The sequence below is a fragment of the Oncorhynchus gorbuscha genome, linkage group LG22 (genome assembly GCF_021184085.1).
Source record: "Oncorhynchus gorbuscha isolate QuinsamMale2020 ecotype Even-year linkage group LG22, OgorEven_v1.0, whole genome shotgun sequence".
Taxonomy (NCBI): domain Eukaryota; kingdom Metazoa; phylum Chordata; class Actinopteri; order Salmoniformes; family Salmonidae; genus Oncorhynchus; species Oncorhynchus gorbuscha.
Window position 1 is genome coordinate 18,763,678 of NC_060194.1, and position 20,209 is coordinate 18,783,886.

Here is a 20,209-nt window from a genome sequence, read left to right on the forward strand (position 1 = left end):
GCCCCCTATCCCAAAAACGTTAAACTTGTTCATATAGTGGTTGGCAGGATAATATTTCTGAATCATTTTAAAGGAAACTTACCTAATTTTGTTAACAAGTAGGTATGTGTGTGGCAACATCCAAACTTTTTTTCCAACAGATATTATCAATAAATCCATTCCAATGAGGCATGACATAAGGTGTAGATAAAACATCCTGTTGAAACAAGGTTCATATTGCTTTGTTGTTGAATGGACAACGGGAGGTAGCCTCTGAGGGTCAGGTCTTGACACATTCCTGAATAATAAAGCAACACCTGAGGGAATGGCATCTAAAACAATTGCAAAATCTTTAGGTGTTACAGGGACCTTGTAAAGTGATAAGAATACCTTACAACTGAGTAAAAGACCCTCTGCATTTACCAGTTGGCTCACCAATAGGATATTACTTCGGAACCAATATTCTGTAAACAAAGAAGTATTTTTATACAATATATCCCGATTATTCCATATATAATATTTGTGTGGAGCAAAATTATGCTTATAAATTAAGGACCTTGACAAGAAAACCTGCCGATGAAAAGCAGAAAGTTTCACTGGATCTTTGTCAATATTAGAATTGCAAACAAACATGACGTTAAGGCCACCAAAAGTAAAGAAGACATGATGAGGAATAAAAATCCACATAGAAGTGGGTCTTCTTAGGAATTGTTTTATCCAATTGAGCTTAAAAGTATTATTTACGGTAGTAAAGTCCAGAAAATTCAGTCCACCATTCTGATAAGTGTTCAATACAACAGTTTTCCTAATGTAATGGGTACGGTTTCTCCACAGAAAGTTGAAAATCATCTGATATATCTACGTGCTTATTTTACTGTCAAGATATAAAGATAGAGCACCATATGTTAGTCTAGAGATACCTTCAGCCTTGGTTATTAGGACTCTTCCTTTTAAAGATAAGTCCCTCTGTAGTTATTGATTTAGCTTCTTCTGGAATTTTTTAAACATGAGGGTTAAAATTTAGTAAGTCTCTTGATTTCTGATCATTTGTAATGGTTATGCCTAAATATGTAAGTTATTCTTTTACTGGAATACCATAATATGAAGGTGTCACACAATCTTTGACAGTCATGAGTTCACATTTATTAATGTTAAGATATAGACCAGATGCTCTGGAAAAGGATTGTATCACATTTATCGATATGGGAATTTGGTTAGCATCTTTCAGAAAAAGTGTAGTATCGTCTGCCAGCTGACTTATAATAATTTCTTTACCAGCTATGGAAATACCTTGTACAGGACTATTATTTAAATAATTTGTAAGAAGTTGGGTGATTAATAAAAACAGGCACGGAGAGATAGGACAACCTTGCCTAATTCCTCTCTTTAACTCAAATCTAGGTGAGGTGCCATATTTCAATTTGATAGAGCTGTTACCATTTGTATAGAGAGTATAGTCTTACAGAAAAATCCCCCAAAGCCAAGTCTCTCAAGGGAGTGGAAGAAGAACTGATGCTCTACTGTGTCAAATGTTTTATAAAAATCAAAAAATTATATGAAGCTATCCTCAGTTATTAGGTCTGAGTAGTCAAGTATGTCTAATACTATTCTGATATTGTTAGAAATATGTCTGTTCCTCATAAAGCCAGACTGTGTTTCGTCAATGATTGCATCCAGGACTTCTTTAATTATTTTTGCAAGTAGTAAGGCTAATATCTTATAGTCATTATTAAGAAGACAAATTGGACGCCAGTTATCGATGAGCAGCACTTCTTTTTTAGGCTTAGGTATCAGAGTTATTAACACCTGACTCATTTTACGAGAGAGAACATTGTGTTTCAGACTCTCTAAAAAGACTTCAAATTCTATGTGAGCCTTGACAGACTGGGACATACTCTTTTCACGCCACTTCGATACAGCTATGTCCGGAAGTGATTTTCGTAGTAGATTTGGAGTGCATTTTCGCTAACCCTAATAACACCGTACCCAAACCGGCCGCGTGCGTGCGCCATCGTGCGCAAATTGATTTTGTCCCCCAACACCAAACTCGATCATGACACGCAGGTTGAAATATCAAAACAAACTCTGAACCAATTATATTAATTTGGGTACAGGTCAAAAAGCATTACACATTTGTGGCAATTTAGCTAGCTTGCTTGCAGTTGCTTGCTAATTTGTCTTGGGATATAAACGTTGAGTTGTTATTTGACCTGAAATGCACAAGGTCCTCTACTCGACAATTAATCCACACATAAAACGGTCAACCAAATCGTTTCTAGTCATCTCTCCTCCTTCCATGCTTTTTCTTCTTTGGACTTTATATGGTAATTGGCATTTAACTTTCATAGTTACCATGACAACTGACCAAACTCAGTTAATCTTTCAATCACCCACGTGGGTATAACCAATGAGGAGATGGCACGTGGGTATCTGCTTCTATAAACCAATGAGGAGACTTGCATCGCATTCAGCGTCACAAATAGAACTGACTTCTATTTTAGCGCTTGGCAACGCAGGCGCTCGTTGGCATGACGGGGGGGCAGCATGTTAACTCTTTTCCTAACCTTAACCTAATTCTCCTAACCTGCCATGATAAAGTAACTTTGTCAGTATTGAAGTTGTGTAAAAATAGTTTTTTTCTTGACGGATTCTTGCCATTTCACTGGCAACGAGAATTTGTCCACTAGACGAGAGATTACTACTCACTAACAACATGAACAGTGTTTGAATGTGTTCTGATTTGTCATGTTGTTTGCCAGGACATGTTCCATGCTATTCTTGTATTAACTTAATCTACTGTGCAAATGGCAAACAGAGAGAGATGTAAATTGAATCTGCACAATCGTTTTACGTTTGTACAGGACTATTATTGAATAATTTATATTTAGAGAGACGAGATCACTGATGATTGTAATGAGGAGAAATGTATTCTTAAAAGAAATAAATCATCAACACCCCTCCTCACCACCCTCAGCACAGAAGACACTTTCCTGGAAACTGGAAACAGCATGATAAGTGGGACACAAAGTCCTAGTCAAAAGTAGTGACCTACAAAGGGAATAGGGTGCCATTTGGGACACAGAAATGTTAACTCTAATAAGACTATATAAATGCACATGGTCTGAAATCAATGCTCTTCATTATAATGCTAATATAGAGCCTGTAGGGCAGACTGGGTATCTAGATTAGGGTCGCAATTAGTTTTTCAATGAATTCCCTGGGTTTCCAGAATTAGGAGGGAATAAACTGGAAATCCTGAATCTTTCAACCATGATTTCTTGGAAACCAGTGAATTTCTTTATTGCAACCTATTTGCAACCTTAATCTGAATTATATTAATCATATGAGGTGTGCTGATGACATACCTCCTGCCCTGATTAGTTACAGTAGTTAGTAGGCCATATTAGTTGGCCTAATAATCTGTATCGAGGTGTTTGTTTGAGACAATGGAGAACAGGCTCTTTTGATATGGGCGGCAGGGTAGCTTAGTGATTAGAGTGTTGGACTAGTAACCGGAAGGTTGCAAGTTCAAACCCCCGAGCTGACAAGGTACACATCTGTCGTTCTGCCCCAGAACAGGCAGTTAACCCACTGTTGTCATTGAAAATAAGAATTTGTTCTTAACTTACTTGCCTAGTTAAATAAAGGTTATAAATAAATATGTTTATGTTTTCGGCACGGAAAGCATTCTTTCTCAGGTTTTCAAGGATGTTTGTCTAGAGAAGAGAAGCATTTCAGAGAAGCATTTCAGGAAGGTGTGTGTGGACTTTGTTAAAATGAACAGTTTATGCCCTTACAGTTTACCATGGCCTTTAGTCAGTTGGAGGTTCATTCTGTTAGTTGTCTTGGAAAATGTAATGGCCTCTGTCTCTGTCCTATGAATTCCACTATGACTTCCACTATTCATCAATACACTCATCCTTTCCAGCAAATACTTCTCTATTTGTATTAGCCACAAAATGCATTAATCATACATTGAACTGTATGGTGTTGACATCACTTCTGTATTCTCTGTAATTCTTTCTTCATAGAGAAACGGATATTAGAATTTTACATGCAGCACAACACAAATTACTTAGACATCAATGATGAGATACTGCACAGTATGTGGTGAATCAATGGTATTTGTTGAAGGGTTGAAGCCTGTATAATCTCTTGTGGACAGATCTGACCAAACTAGGAAATATTTTAGTTATGGGTTAATCGAGAGTAAAGCATATATAAAGTTAAGATACATCTGAGTCAAATGGAAGGGATATTTTAATCAGATAGCAAGCCTCCAGTAACTGTGCATAGATGGTGACATTTCTGTTATGGCTCATTTTTAAATTTGTTTACATTAGTAGGCAAGGCAGGTAGGTTAGGGGCCCTAAGCCACAATTATTTAGACATTGTTTGAGCATATGCAGCAACAAGATAGAAGGGTGTGTGTGCATGGAATGAATGCTACCAATTAGAGACTGCAAAAAACAGTTCATCTGGAACATGTCTTGAACTGCGCTTTGAATGTCACGTTTGATTTATTTTCTCACACTGTTGCTCAACAGCATTGCTTCATTACTCAACTCTTTGGACTAATGTACTTCCTGTAATAAAGGCCACATCGTCCAGGTCTGGTTAGAATTAGATAGTGGTCATGTCAGAAACAGCGCCCACATGACCAAACCCGAACTGTGGCAATATGAAGGAGAGCAGTTGACTTCGACTATCGATTACAACTTTCCGAAGTTTTCCCTATTGTGGAACGTCTTTTCATCTCCCTAGGAAATGTTAGAGTTTGTTTTACCTTTGTTGTTTGGCTTTTTGGCACTCTACTTAATCAGCGTGCGGTTCAGCAGAACAAGGCAAGTGGTGGATGAATTCCGAGTTTATTTGAAGTTTGTGGTGTTCGCGTTACTGTTTAGGAATATAACTTTCGCCTAAACACATTGAGCTGATAGTTGTTCAAGGTCCTTAAAACCACAAACATTATTTGTGTAGCGTTCAATGCAGGAGATTATTTGCACAAAGGTTATCAAACTGTTGTGTAAGAACATGAAGATTTGAGTGAGCGTCTTGTTGTTGCTTCATTTGAGTTTCAGCTACAGTAGCCAACAAATTATAACCTGCATCTTCATGTGAAAAGTTTTGACAATGTTGTAACAATGTAGCAACCATAAATGTGACGTGTACAAATTTGCTGAAATGAAATGCGTTATTTTAGGAATGATAAAATCAGCTTGCAGGGGCAACAAAATAAGTGAGAAATGTTTTCCCAATTAGACTGAAGGCTTACATTGTTAAAAAATACGATGACAGTGTAGCCTATGTATGCACTGAGTTTAGCTATATCCAAACAAACAGTCCTTTACCTTTTCTTCAGTGTTGTTTGCTCTATAAACATAGTTTTCATGATCTTAAATACCTTTATGAATGTCTTGTTAAGTTCCATTTGCTGCTGTTACTGCGAGTTCGTGGGACTGCAAACTCCGCGTTCGTCCCAAATGGCTCCCTATCCCCTATAGTGCACTACTTTTGACCAGAGCCCTGTCAAAAGTATTGCACAATAAACGGAATAGGGTGCCATTTAGGACTGCAAACCTACTGTGTTTTCTGTGAGAAGTAGGTCAGCCACAAACACAGTCTCTAAAGGAATTTCCTTCAGCAGTGTTTGCAATGGCTGGTCAACTCCCAGAGAGGCAGTTAATGAGGATCAGACCTGGTGGGTTCAAATACTATTTGAAATCTTTTGAATTATTTGAGCATTTGCTCTAGAGTCTAGACTGCCTGTAGTGCCAGATGGTGGGGTTTACAGTTTTGGGACTATTCTATTGGTTACATTGTGCCAGACAAGCTCATTCAAGCACAGATAAAGTATTTAAAATGATTTAGTATTTGAACCCAGTATAGTCATCATCCCCAGTGTTCCCCACCCCACCACGCTCTTCTTATCTATGCAAAAGGGAAGTAAGTACCTTGCTGTTGATAATCTTGAGTAAGAGGAACATGTTATGGATTGCATTTTGTTGTCCCTGCAAGCTGATTGCAACATTACTTAGTAATGGGTTGCAACTTCCTAGCAAATAGGGCCTCAACAGTAAAGGTAAATGGGATTCCATATTCTACATACAGTATCATCCTATTTTGTTTAATGTGAAGTATAACAAATGACAGGTCTAATTGATAAACACTCATTGCTGCAGTGTGGGCATCTGTTGTTATATTGTTACTGACGCATGGGGCCCTTATTCTGATGCTGTCCTCTCCAAATGTGCTCACTGCTGGCAGACACTATCAGCCTCCCTGATTGCTTCTGACAAGAGGCTGGCAGACAGGCAGGCAGGCAGGCAGGCAGGCAGTGTGGACTAGGTGGGGGCACAAGCACAACAACAAGCAAGCCTGGGCTGAGACTTGTCAGTTTGAGGCCTCACAAATAGCAGATAGTCTCTCATGACCAGCGCTCTCCACACACTAGCAGGAGAAATGGAATAGTATCCCTTGGATGGATAAGCACACACATGAGTTAGTTTAGCATTGACATTGGACAGATTAGTATTGTTTTGTTGATTCTCATGCATTCTTTTGTGACAGAGGACACTGTGCTGCGTGCTGCACCACGTCAGCTCTAGATGCAGTATTTTCCTGCATAAGACGTTTTGTGTCTCCAAAAACAAGTACAGGACAGGAATGATGTTGAAATCTATGGTAACAGTCAGTCTATGTATTTGTTTTCAATGACACAATACTTTGTTGTATACTGCACCTTACAATGCTGCCTCTATTTTATCAGTATAATGACCCACTGACATTGTGTGTCTATAGGGTAAATATGGGAGAAGATGACGGGTAACATTGTGCCCCTAACTCAGTTACTGTATGCTAATAGTCTTGTGTACACACGCCGTGGCTATAGACTATATAAGCAAATGTCTCGCCAGCTCAACCTCGAACTGGTCAAATAAACCCTGACTGGTAACCATATCCTTAAGCTTCAAAAATCATTGAACAAATATTTGATAATAGCTTTCTGAATCTGCTCAGTTTGTATTACAGTTTTCTGTCCACTACTGCAAGATCTTCCACAAAAAAAGGAGAGAGGATGTTCTTTGCTTAGCGTTTGAGTGGAGTTATTATAATGTAAGGGTGTCCAGTGTGTGTCTGTAATGTAACACACATACACACCCCGATGTTGTAAAGGCATTGAACCACTGGTCACTTCCCATTTCACACTGTATTGTTGTGGAAATTCAGTACTGAGAGAGACTTGGTCATTTCTTCAAACAATCATCTTTATTTAATATCGATTCATTATTGCAATAATGAAACCGTCGACCCCACACTCTGAAGTGCGTTGCCGAGTGCTTAACTGATAAGGAAAAAGCCGATTGTTATATAGGACCTAAACATGCTTAGTCAGACTGGTTCCAACTCTCATAAGCCACCTTGGTTATCTATACAGGTTGGTGTTTTACCCACAACCCGGCTTAGTTTGTCTATGGAATGCCAGCTTTTAGGTTTTTATCGATCAAGTCATTGTCAGCTCATGCTATCTCTAGCAAAACCCATTTTCCTTCACCCTACGCCCAGACTAACTGCAGGAAGCTAGAGTGGAAACCATCTCTTTAACAGTTGCCAGCCCAAGCTTCAAAAGACTCCTCTCAGTTAACTCAGAAAGGGAGCGAGAGAGTCCTAAGAACCTTAATATATTTCATAAAACAACCATTTGATGCCCTTTCCCACCTGGACAAAAGGACCACCTATGTGAGAATGCTATTCATTGACTACAGCTCAGCATTCAACACCATAGTGCCCTCAAAGCTCATCAATAAGCTAAGGACCCTGGGACTAAACACCTCCCTCTGCAACTGGATCCTGGACTGATCCTGATGGGCTGCCCCCAGGTGGTAAGGGTAGGTAACAACACATCCGCCACGCTGATCCTCAACACAGGGCCCCCTCATGATTGTGGACTACAGGAAAAGGAGGACCGAGCGGAGGACCGAGCACGCCCCCATTCTCATCGACGGGGCTGTAGTGGAGCAGGTTGAGAGCTTAAATTTCCTTGGTGTCCACATCACCAACAAACTAACATGGTCCAAGCAAGAAGGCACGGCAAAACCTATTCCCCCTCAGGAGACTGAAAATATTTGGCATGAGTCCTCAGATCCTCAAAAGGTTCCACAGCTGCACCATCGAGAGCATCCTGACTGGTTGCATCACTGCCTGTTACGGCAACTGCTCGGTCTCGGACCGCAAGGCACTACAAAGGGTAGTGCGTACGGTCCAGTACGTCACTGGGGCCAAGCTTCCTGCCATCCAGGACCTCTATACCAGGCGGTGTCAGAGGAAGGCCCTAAAAATTGTCAAAGACTCCAGCCACCCTAGTCATAGACTGTTCTCTCTTCTACTGCACGGCAAGCGGTACCGGAGTGCCAAGTCTAGGTCCAAGAGGCTTCTAAAACAGCTTCTACCCCCAAGCCACAAGACTATTTGCATCCCGCCCGCCCTTTTTTTTACGCCGCTGCTAGTCTCTTATTATCTATGCATAGTCACTTTAATAACTCTACCTACATGTACATATTACCTCAATTACTTTGACTAACCGGTGCCCCCGCACATTGACTCTGTACCGGTACTCCTTGTATATAGTCTCGCTATTGTTATTTTGTAGCTCTTTAACTACTTGTTACTTTTATTTCTCATTCATGTTTTTTAAACTGCATTGTTGGTTTGTCACACCTTGACCTTTAGAGATCCTTTTATTTCTCTATTTGGTTAGGTCAGGGTGTGATTAGGGTAGGCATTCTAGTTTTTCGTTTCTATGTTGGCCTGGTATGGTTCCCAATCAGAGGCAGCTGTCTATCGTTGTCTCTGATTGGGGATCATATTTAGGCAGCCTTTTCCCACCTGTTGTTTGTGGGATCTTGTTTTTGTGCAGTGCCTGTGAGCACTCATTACTTCACGTTTCGTTTGTGTCTGTATTGTTTTGGTGAATTTCAATAATGAAACATGTGGAACTCTACACACGCTGTGCCTTGGTCCGTTTATTCTAACAACGAGCGTGACATGGTTAGGGGCTTGTAAGTAAGCATTTCACTGTAAGGTCTACTGTTGTTGTATTCGGCACGTGTGACTAATACGATTTGATAAATATAACATCTTGTAATCCTGCTACACAGTATTTAAACACTCTATCCCTGATATTGCTTATGATAATATATCTAATACTGTACATTTGTATTTTAGTCACACTGTTTATTCACACTTCATATTTATTTATATACTGGATTCTTGACATAGCTCAAACTAATATATGTACTGCTGTACATGTCATTCTTAGTTCATCTTGTGTAAATTCCCCCGGTGTACATATGTATAGATTGCGTTTTGATACTGCTAGAGTGCAATTGGGGTTGTTAATTTGCCCACCATTCTTGATTTCTTGCCATTTTTCTGCGTATTTGTTTTGTACATTTGACTGCATTGTTAGGAGCTAGTACATAAATGTTGCCCTGCACCGCTATAACACCTGCTAACTGTGTATGTGACCAATACACTTTGATTTGATGTGTTCTGAAGGACCTGTGTGTGTGTGTGTTTGTTTTAAGGGCCCAGTGTGTGTGTTGCTGTCCTGTTGACAGGGTCAAAATGGCCCCTTCCTTTCTTTAAGCTAACGCATGGATGATTTTTACTGCACACCCGTGCATGCACACACACACACACACACACACACACACACACACACACACACACACACACACACACACACACACACACACACACACACACACACACACACACACACACACGCATGGATTAGAAGGTAATATTTAATTTCGATCTGTAGGATGGACAGTGAGAGAACAGAGCAGTGTTAGATGTACAGTGTTACATTTCCCTGGGAAAATAACCAGCCTACTCTTCCTGTAATCACTAAGCGATTATATTGCTATGCAGAACTCCCATGTTGCCTTCTTTGTAATTGTCTTCCATCTGTATTCACTTAAGGGTTGCAAAATCACTGGTTTTTCCGAGATCCCAGTTGGAGTTTTCCTGGAATCAGGGGGGAATAAGCAGGAAATCTGGCATCATCCAACCAGGATTTCTGGAAAACCACAGAATTTGTAATAATTTTGCAACCCTACAGCTATTTATAGCTGTTTGAGTTGGATTCAATTTGTAAGGGAGGGATTCATGCTCTGTCATCAAATTTTGCCTGAGATGATGCTCTGTGTTATAATCTCAACTCGGCACAGCCAGAAGAGGACTGGCCACCCCTCAGAGCCTGGTTCCTCTCTAGGTTTCTTCCTAGGTTCCTGCCTTTCTTGGGGAGTTTTTCCTAGCCACTGTGCTTCTACAGTACATCTGTTTGTTGTTTTAGGCTGGGTTTCTGTATAGCACTCTGTGACATCGGCTGATGTAAAAAGGGCTTTATAAATACATTTTATGGTGTCGTGTCTGTGCTCAATTCTCTGTCTTTAAATTCTTCCTTTAAACCTTGCCACCCAGCATCTGCTGTATTTGTCTGTTACACTGTATACTGTATGTTTTAAAAGAGAATAGATGTTGGGGATAGCTGATACGAGTCCAGCTTGAAGGTTTGGGAGACGCTCAATCACATGCCTACGCCTTGTATCTGTTACCAGTTCCTTTGTCCATAAGATCTCATTTGTATCTGAAACCGGTAGATCAATGCTTTATCTCTTATTTCATTTGAAAGATTTTCGATGCATATATTTGTTGATGATATGACATGTTGTTAATCTCTTTTTATAGGAGAGATGGGGAGCCTCCACTTGTAAATGGTTGGATTCCATTCCTTGGGAAAGCTTTGGAGTTTCGAAAGAATGCACATGGATTTCTTGCAGCACATAAGGAGAAACATGGAGATGTATTTACTGTGCTGATTGCTGGTGAGGGATACTAATGTTTTATTATACATTTTAAAATAGTGTAGTTCTAAAAAATAAGCAATGTTCTTGTTGTTACTGAAATGGTGGACAAAATCTATCTATTCTATTGTGCTTATGACTTATGGGATAATGCTCTTTTAAAACAGTAAAGTTTTACACAGTACACGTGTTTCATGTCTATTGAAATACAATCCTGTCCTCGTATTTCCACTCAGGTAAATACATGACGTTTATAATGAACCCGTTGCTGTATCCGTACGTCATCAAACATGGCAAACAGCTGGACTTCCATGAGTTTTCTGACCAAGTGGCCCCCGTGACGTTCGGCTACCCCCCTGTCAGGAGCGGCAAGTTCCCCGGAATGGACGAGCACATCCAGAGGTCCTTCCGCCTTCTGCAGGGCGACAACCTCGATAACCTGACAGAGAGCATGATGGGAAATCTCATGCTTGTGTTCCATAAAGACTACCTGGATGGGGAGAGCGAGTGGAGGACTGAAAGTATGTACCAGTTCTGCAATTCGGTCATGTTTGAGGCTACTTTCCTGACCATGTATGGCAAACCTGCCCACACCAACAGACACAGAGGAATGGTGACGCTCCGACAGGACTTTGTCAAGTTCGACAACATGTTCCCCCTCCTCATCGCCAGGATCCCCATCTCTTTGCTGGGAGGAACCAAGACCATCCGGGATAAACTCATCAACTACTTCCACCCTCAGAGGATGTCTACATGGTCCAACACGTCTGGATTCATAAAGGAAAGAGCAGCACTGTTTGAACAGTATGACTGCATGGGAGACGTAGATAAAGCAGGTATACACAGCCGATACACTGTCGTACCTAGGCTTATTTCTATGTTTCTGTGATGTACTTTACCTTACTTCCTACATTTGAATATGTTAATCCATCTCGGTAATATGCCTTGCCACCATGATATATAGGCCTAAGGCCGAGACAATAAGAAGACATAATGGCAGAGCAAATTTAACCAAAACTTTGTTTCATCACAAAGCTGGAGAGCAACATCTATCCGGTGAAGTCCACAAAACATATTGCATGTAACAAACAGTTACATGACCTACAGCATGGTCCAGCAAGTTAATGATTCTGACATTTTCAGACTACTAAACAACTATTGATTTAGAACCATGGAGAGTTACCGCAAGTCTCAAAGAAAACAGGCGCTGTCTTCACTATTCGAGAACCATTTCGACTACAAGATTTCAACATCATCTATTCACCTATAATTAGTCTAAAAAGTGACAACCAAAAGATGGTTAAAAAAATGTTTTAGTCCATTCAACGTAAGCTTAATAGGATATGGCTGTCCATGGCACTGATTTCGGATGTGGCTGTCCATGGCACTGATTTCTGTGTGTGTGTGTTCAGGTATCTCCCTTTCAAGTAGAAAAAACATGTTGACTCACCCTACTGGTAGAAAAACGCCAATGCCATCCTCGTCTTTCATGTTGCTTAAACGGTCTATGACTCTGTCGTACAGTATACGCTCTTAGTTTTTGTTGTACTAGGCTACCTGGCTAAAATGCTTGCTCGCTAGCCTAACTTCCCTTCATAGACAACGATGCGCCAGGCCAGCTTGTTAACATTAAGCTACTATATCTAGCTAGATGTTGAACTTCCATCCTCTCAGACCAGGGGCACAATGTATGAATTTATGGTTGGTTCAGAATTGCTGTTATAATCATTGGTCAGTACGGAGAATTAAGTAAAACCACAAGTCCAAATCCCTATCCACATCCATGGCTAATTTAGGAAAGGGACAATGACATTTTGCTTTTGATGTGATGTGATTGGTGTGAAGAGAAATCCAAAATGGCTTCCTTTGACACTTTTTTTTGTACACCAGGACCATTCACAGCTGCGCTCACTCAGTTTACCTCAATGCTGATTGGCTATAATAAAAAATAAAAAAATTAATCAAAGGAGGCCAAATGCTTGTTGGCTTCCCTTGCATTCAATGCTACGGCGGCAACAATGTCATACTCTTTTTGACCAGAAAGCATCAGACAGATGTGTTACGCATACTGAGACAGAGGGGTGCTGTTTTGATGCTAATTCCAGTGAGATACATTCAGCGTCTTGGGAATTGAAGTACATTTACGAAACACAGAGAGATGAAAGATACATTATTTTAGTAGTTAGTTTCTTTGTTTGTTTTTTTTGGTAAATGTTTTGGTGAAGCCTGGCATCCCTTGTCATCCATGAATACACAACACTGGTTAAGCTACACTAATGCTACCCTTAAGAAACATGAAATTACTTTGAAAAAGTAGTTCACTACATCCAAACTTCTTTGTAAAAAATTATCATTTGTAAATCTGAAATGTCGTAGACCTCAAATTGCAAGACAGATCACTTTGGGGTCATATGTTAACAGAATGTGTAGTTTAGCCTATTAAACACAAAACAGATGTTCAAGTAATAATTAGGCAGGTCTGATTCCCTAAAATAAAGGAAATTATTGCCGACGTACTGATCCTAGCCCAAGTTCATAGGATTTCACCCCGATCATGAAAATTTGTCTGGGACAGAAAGATTGTGGCGAAATTGTGTAGTGTATACCGACATTACCCTTAACTTTACCATATACACTTATACCTACACAGTAATAACTGTAGGAACAATATGGTATTACCATGTAGCTGTATCTCTATACACCTACAACATAACATGTGCTACTTTGACTTCAACCAGAACCTCCCAACCTAACTAATAGACACTCTCCTCTGTACCTGCCACAGCTCATCATTTTGCCATTCTATGGGCGTCGGTGGGAAACACAGTCCCAGCCACCTTCTGGGCCATGTATTACCTGTTGACACACCCAGAGGCCCTTGCAGTAGTGCGTGAGGAGATCCATGGTGTCCTGAAGATCTCCGGACTAGAAGCAGATCACGACCGAGACGTCACCTTCACCCGAGAACAGCTGGACAGCCTACTGTATCTTGGTAGGGTTTCCTTGTATTCTGCTATATCTGGCTCATCATTGTTGCCTACTTTATCTCGGTAGATTATAATTGTGGTGTATTGTTGTTCGGTCTGTCTGCGTATTTTCCAATTTGTCCTCAGCATTTTATGACTGATAGAATGTATAAATGTATTCCTCCTTGAGTTGACTAAGTGGTCTTTTTGGCTCAGCCCCAACTAGTATAGACATAGTTCAGTTGTCTATGGTAGTGTGGCTTTGAGGGCCTTCCAATCCTCTGTATAGCTGACTATGCATACATATATACCCATATGTCTTCTTATCACACTTCTACTGTATAGTGGCAGGTGTTCTATGTGTGGCTCTGTGTACAATTTAGGGCAATTCGTCCTGTCCCACCCCCCAACAAACCAGTGTCTGTGATTGTAGTAATGAAGCCAGTTTCAAAGGATCCCTCCAGACTCTGTACCTGTCACATTAGATCACACTGCTGCACCCACCATGCTGACTGTAGCCTCATCTCTTCTGACAACTGCATGCTCAGGGACAAATGCCACTAGTCTAGGCTGGCTGTGGCTCTCTCTCTCTCTCTCTCACACACACACTACTGACAATTTCATCTCCTCAGGGGAAGACAGTCAAATATCCATTTCACATCTGTTTGTTTTTATAAGTGATAGGGGGATGGATGAGTCCTTAGTTACATTTTGGAATCTTCTCTCTTTTTTGACCTATAGTGTCTTGTCTCGGTTAAGATTGTAATGGTTTTAATGAAACACTGCTAGTCAGGATTCCTTGATGGATACATGTGGAAACAAAGCTATGTATGACTTGGTTACTCAGCTTGTGCTTTAGCCATAGCCATTTTGCTAGAGCAGTTCATATTGCTAACTAATAGCCTTCAAGTCTCCAAGCTTTCTCTTCTGTGTGAGTACATGTATGTAGTGAGCCAGTAGTATTGTGGCTACTCAAGGTAAAAAAAAAGAATAGATTGCCATGGGTTTTATTCTGGCCAATGTTGGTAGCAATAAAACAAAAACCCATGGTGACTAACTGAACCATTCTGTGTTCTGTTTTCAGAGAGCTCCATAAACGAGAGTCTGCGGCTGTCTTCAGCCTCCATGAACATCCGTGTGGCCCAGGAGGACTTCAGCTTGCGGCTGGAGGGAGAGCGCTCCATCGGAGTGAGGAAAGGAGATATCATCTCCCTGTATCCCCAGAGCATGCACATGGACACCGAGATCTATGAGAATCCAGAGGTAAAGAAGACCTCAGAATTCTGTGGGCGTTCTAGAAAAGCTGTAGGCTTTCTTCACTGTGCCTAGTCTAGTCTGGGAGTTGTATATGTTCTACTGTAGTGCCTCCCTCCACCACCCACACCACCTGCTATTTGTGTGTGTGCGTGCATGTGTGTGTGTTTGTCCCCAGGTTAGATTAATGAGAAGCATGCATGGACTGTGAGTGATTGAATCCACTCACTGGCCTTCAGAAGGTCACAACATGCATGCTAATGTAATCAGGGTGTGATGGGTGATAATCTTGCCATGATCGGTGACTGAACAAAATGGAATCTTTCCTGGAATATGCAATAAACAGGAAATATTACCCGTTGTTATATCACCCCTTTGGGGTGAAGGAGCTTTAAAATATAGGAGGTTGAAAATAAGAATAGCCTGAGTGCCAGTCTGTGTTATCATGCCAACTCCTTGTCACTCCTTGTCATGCCAAACATGAACTTGGTTTGGCTTGACAATGACATCAATGGAGTTGGCAAGACCATAACAAGATCTGGGATCAGGCAAATAATAATAATCCCGAAAATAATGCACTAGAAACATATTATTTATTACCCGTCCAACAGATGTACAGGTTTGACCGATACGTCGAAGACGGAAAGGAAAAGACGGACTTCTATAAGGACGGCCAGAAGCTGAAGTACTACCGGATGCCATTTGGCTCGGGCTCCACTAAGTGCCCAGGAAGATACTTTGCTGTGAATGAGATAAAGCAGTTCCTGTCTCTGCTGCTGCTTCATTTTGACATGGAGGTGGTGGAGGGGCAGGAGCCGTGTTCCCTGGACTCTAGCCGTGCTGGCCTGGGTATCCTGCTCCCTGCCACAGACGTCCAGATCCACTACAGACCACGTCAGGCCAGAGAGGAAGAGGGGGACCTTTGTATAAAGGAAGAATAGAGGGCTGAGCCCCATGCAGCTCATATGGAATTGTACTATTTTCTCATAGGTTGCGTCCCAAACGGTACCCTATTTATTCCCCACATAGTGCACTATTTTAGACCAGGGCCCATAGGGTCATAAGTACTGCTCTATATTGGGAATAGGGTGCCATTTGAGACGCACCCATGTATTTGACTATTTTCTCATAGACTGATGTTAACTCTATGGTTATTCACACGATAAGTTATCGACTTGCTAATTTGTCAATGTATTATATAGGCAAGCTCCAGCTGTGGGTAAGACTAGTGAATCTGCTAGCTAGGAACCTTTTGTTGTTTTATTCCATAGGACATAATGAGCCAATAATTAGATATAGTTACCCGTTTTTGCTGTTAAAAACGATTACCATATCTTTTATTAAAATAAAATACAAATGTTTATTATTATGCCTTGCTTATATTATTACATAAGCTGTATCCTACAGTACAGTAGTTGAATAAAATAGTTAAACTATTTTACAGGGTAAAGCACAATGTGATTATAGCTTTATGTATTAGATGGTGGTGTCCCGAAACATTTCTGATGACATATTTATTCGTATAATAACAATAACTGACCATTTTAAAAGTTATACATTCAAATGTCTTTCCTATTTCAAGACACTAACAGGATACTTACTATTTACTATTCATGAAATCAAATAAATTAAAACTAAACAAACCAGTCCTGCACATGGCTGTAATTGTATTCATACATTTTTTTACATCTAAAAGTGACCTATATTCTTTTAATGGGGTCATTGGAGTCTGCAAGGTTATCAACTATGATCAAAGACTAATTGTTTTGTTTGACAAGCTCACTGTGGCGATGACTTGCTGATCCTTGTTTGAGCATGTTGTCTTCCTTGCTACTGAAAAGACCCCATTTATGTTTGTTAGGCTATATGGCTGAGTTTTAGTATTTAGGGGGAATTTAAACCAGACAATTAATAACAATCTTAAATGGATGGAAATAAATTGTTGATAAATTGTGACTTTCAGATTTTAAGTGTGGTTGTACATACACGACTTGGAATATAATGCAGAAATATAGACCATAACATCTCTATATCACCAATACAATTTATTCATCGAACATCATCGAATCAAACTGAATAAAATGAATAAAGGCCTACATAATGGTCAAATAAATAGACTGGACTTGCATTGTAATTTGTTAAAGACAAATTAGCCTCACCATTTTGACCATGTTATGGAGCTGTCATTTCGTTTGGCGTTGCAAAAACAACAGCTATTTCGATACATAATCACCATGAAATGTATAACATCATATACAGTAAGAATCCATATTTTGGTAATGTGGTTACTTCTCAGTCAGTCACGCTGGTCCCATCAATTCATCAATTCAGTTGTGTGCATGAAGCTTGAAGTCCCCTGTTAGTGTCGTCGGCCACAACTGTTCAAGGTTTATGGTTGAAGTGTTTATTAAAGAGATTTGCATTGCTATGGAAAGGGTCTGGAGTCCCAGCAGAGAACGGGTATCCTGTCTGCTGGTCATAGAGCCCTAATCCGGGTGCACCAGATGTATTCGCCGCGGTAACACCGGGTCCATGGTTAAGATAAGTGACAAGTCTTCTCATCTCTTCAAGTGCTTGCGCTTGCATGAGGATGTAGTTTTTGGCGAGGAGCAAAGTGGCTATTTTGGATAACTTCCGTACGGACGGGCTGTGCGCGTAGGGGATCACCGACCTCAGTTCATCGAGCGCGTCGTTCAGGTCATGCATCCTCCTCCTCTCACGGGCGTTAATGTTCAGCCGCAGCACTTTCTGCTCTTTGTGTTTCTTACCTGCGTCACATTTGGCCATTGATGCCATGAGCCTTTCCTCAGGAAAAAGCACCATGTCACTCCTGCCAATGCCATCACTGTCATCATCCTGACTCTGCTCCCCGCCACTGCTCTCCGCGGCTGCTGCGGCGGCAGCGGTGTGTTTTAAAAATTCTCCGTACTTTACGCACAGCGATTCAGATGGGAAGCCAAGTGTTCCCGCCGGAACTCCGGCCATTGTTCCCGGTTGTGAGTGCTCCTGATCAAAACTCATGGGTGATTGTCGATCTCTGGGAGAGGGAGACAGTCCTATGCTAGAGCCCGATCTGAAAGAATCCATCCTTTTGCGCCCAAACGCTGGACCTTTGTGAAGAACTTCTCTCCTACAGAGTTCTGGTGTGCGCAGTCCTGTTAAGTCAGTGGTCCCACCCCCCACTCTTTGTCGACCACTTGTGATTGCCCTGGATTCTGCGCGCCACTTTTTTGATGTTACACTTGTCCAGTGACGGTTTAATATGATACAGTAAAGTGCGCCCTCAGAGGTTCACCTTCAGGAGATAATAAAATACATTAGGAGACGCAGGATTATGAGGCAGGCAGTTTTCTACTTGATTAACTCCAGACAGGAGTGAGAGGTTTATTTTATGGACCAAATGGAGAGACAACAACCCATGTTGTAATAGGCTACATGGGGGTGCTATTGACCATCATTAATGTTAATGTACACTGTGATGACAGGAATGATGATCATGGTTGCATCCCCTGTCAATCTTTAGTTTCAATCATAAAACCGATCATCAGTTGACTTGACTACTGTTTTAAATGCATCTTAAAGTTAACTCATTGTGGTATTGGGCAGCATAGCCCAATAGCAGGCTACTGTGGTCTGTGGCCTTCTTCCTGATTTTGTTGCAAATCCTCAAATGAGTGGATGTATGATTTCATTTTATTTGTCAGATGAGCTCAATTTTGCCCTAAACATAAAATATTTTTCTCCAAGGCCCAAAACAACTGAAAATTTGAACTTTCAAATGACACGGAGAAAAAAACATTAAAAAATGTGATATTTCATGCTTCTAATCATGCTTCTAATCATGCTTCTAATCATGCTTCTAATCATGCTTCTAATCATGCTTCTAATCATGCTTCCAAGTAATGGAATTGGAAGCATGTCTAATTTTTTTAGAATGTGATCTTATAATGATATATTATATCAAACTAAATCAACCGGAGAAAGGCAGCATTTAACAAGGAATCCCTCTAGCAGTTAAACTAAACAATTGAATATTCAATAAGCTCCTCCCATACTGCAGAACCCCGCAATTATGAGACTTCTCAGCTACAGTGGATGGAACATAAAGTCTATAACAGTCTATTCTTCCTCTATACACGAATCATAATGGAACTTTGGCTTAGGAATACTTTACTTATCCTGGCTGCATGCTATTTTGGTACGGTATAGTGCTTGTCATTTCTACATTCTCATAACCTTAGCCTATTATGTATTATAAAACCAGAAGATATAATTTTTCAGAATGCAAAGGTGAGGCTGTTGACCAGCAGAGTGGACATGTTACTGCCCTTGAAGGAGGACTGATAACACTCAGCTGTAACTACACTACCAGTAGTACATCTCCTGATCTCTTCTGGTACATATAGTTAACTAGGGACTCTCCTCAGTATGTCCTGAGAAGAGATTGTTATTCAGAAGGGAGCAATAGTGATGAGTTCAAGAAGAGGTTTGATTCCAGGCTGAATTTCACATCTAGCTCTGTCCCCTTGACGATTCAGAGGTTGCAGCTGTCTGACTCTGCTGTGTACTACTGTGCTCTGAAGCCCACTGTGACAACAGGAGATTCCGTCACTGTACAAACACTCAGGCTACAGTGTTGTTCAGACAACGCCACAAGCTTCTCAATGTTTGACGACACACAGAAAGAGGAGGAGACAAGGATTTCATCATCTCATCATTGTCTAGTTACATCAGAGTGGTATTACTCTTCTCCCACGGATCTCACAGTAACAGACATGGAAACCTGGCTGAGGAATGTACTGATTCTTGCTGCATTTTGTTATGGTATTATAATATTTTTCTTATTCTTTTACTGCCTTTGCTCCCATTCCTTTCTTTTATCAAACATATATTTTTTAGTACAATATTATTTTACTGCCTTTGCTCCCATTCCTTTCTTTTATCAAACATATATTTTTTAGTACAATAGTTATACTATTAATTTCATACTTTTTTATTCACTCCTAATACTAATGTGTATTACATTATTTTCCAGAATGCAGAGAAGAAGACTCAGTCATTCAGCCACCAGGAGATGTGATCGCTACTGAGGGAGAACATGTCACAATGGATTGTCAATTTGATACTCTTGATACAAAC

The 20,209-nt window shown here is 40.6% G+C and overlaps 2 protein-coding genes across 2 annotated transcripts; one reads left to right on the top strand and one right to left on the bottom strand.

Annotated features, from left to right (window-relative positions):
* Nucleotides 1-4,563: 4,563 nt before the first annotated feature.
* LOC124009594 (cytochrome P450 7B1) lies at nucleotides 4,564-17,187 on the top strand. Its single transcript, XM_046321532.1, has 6 exons — nucleotides 4,564-4,823; nucleotides 10,735-10,871; nucleotides 11,087-11,686; nucleotides 13,636-13,842; nucleotides 14,901-15,079; nucleotides 15,682-17,187. Exons 1-6 carry the CDS (start codon nucleotides 4,747-4,749, stop codon nucleotides 16,009-16,011), a joined length of 1,530 nt encoding a protein of 509 aa, XP_046177488.1. The 5' UTR covers nucleotides 4,564-4,746; the 3' UTR covers nucleotides 16,012-17,187.
* LOC124009595 (class E basic helix-loop-helix protein 22-like) lies at nucleotides 17,099-18,278 on the bottom strand. The gene has a single exon (XM_046321533.1). The coding sequence runs from the start codon at nucleotides 18,155-18,157 to the stop codon at nucleotides 17,453-17,455; it is 705 nt and encodes a 234-aa protein (XP_046177489.1). The 5' UTR covers nucleotides 18,158-18,278; the 3' UTR covers nucleotides 17,099-17,452.
* Nucleotides 18,279-20,209: the final 1,931 nt, after the last annotated feature.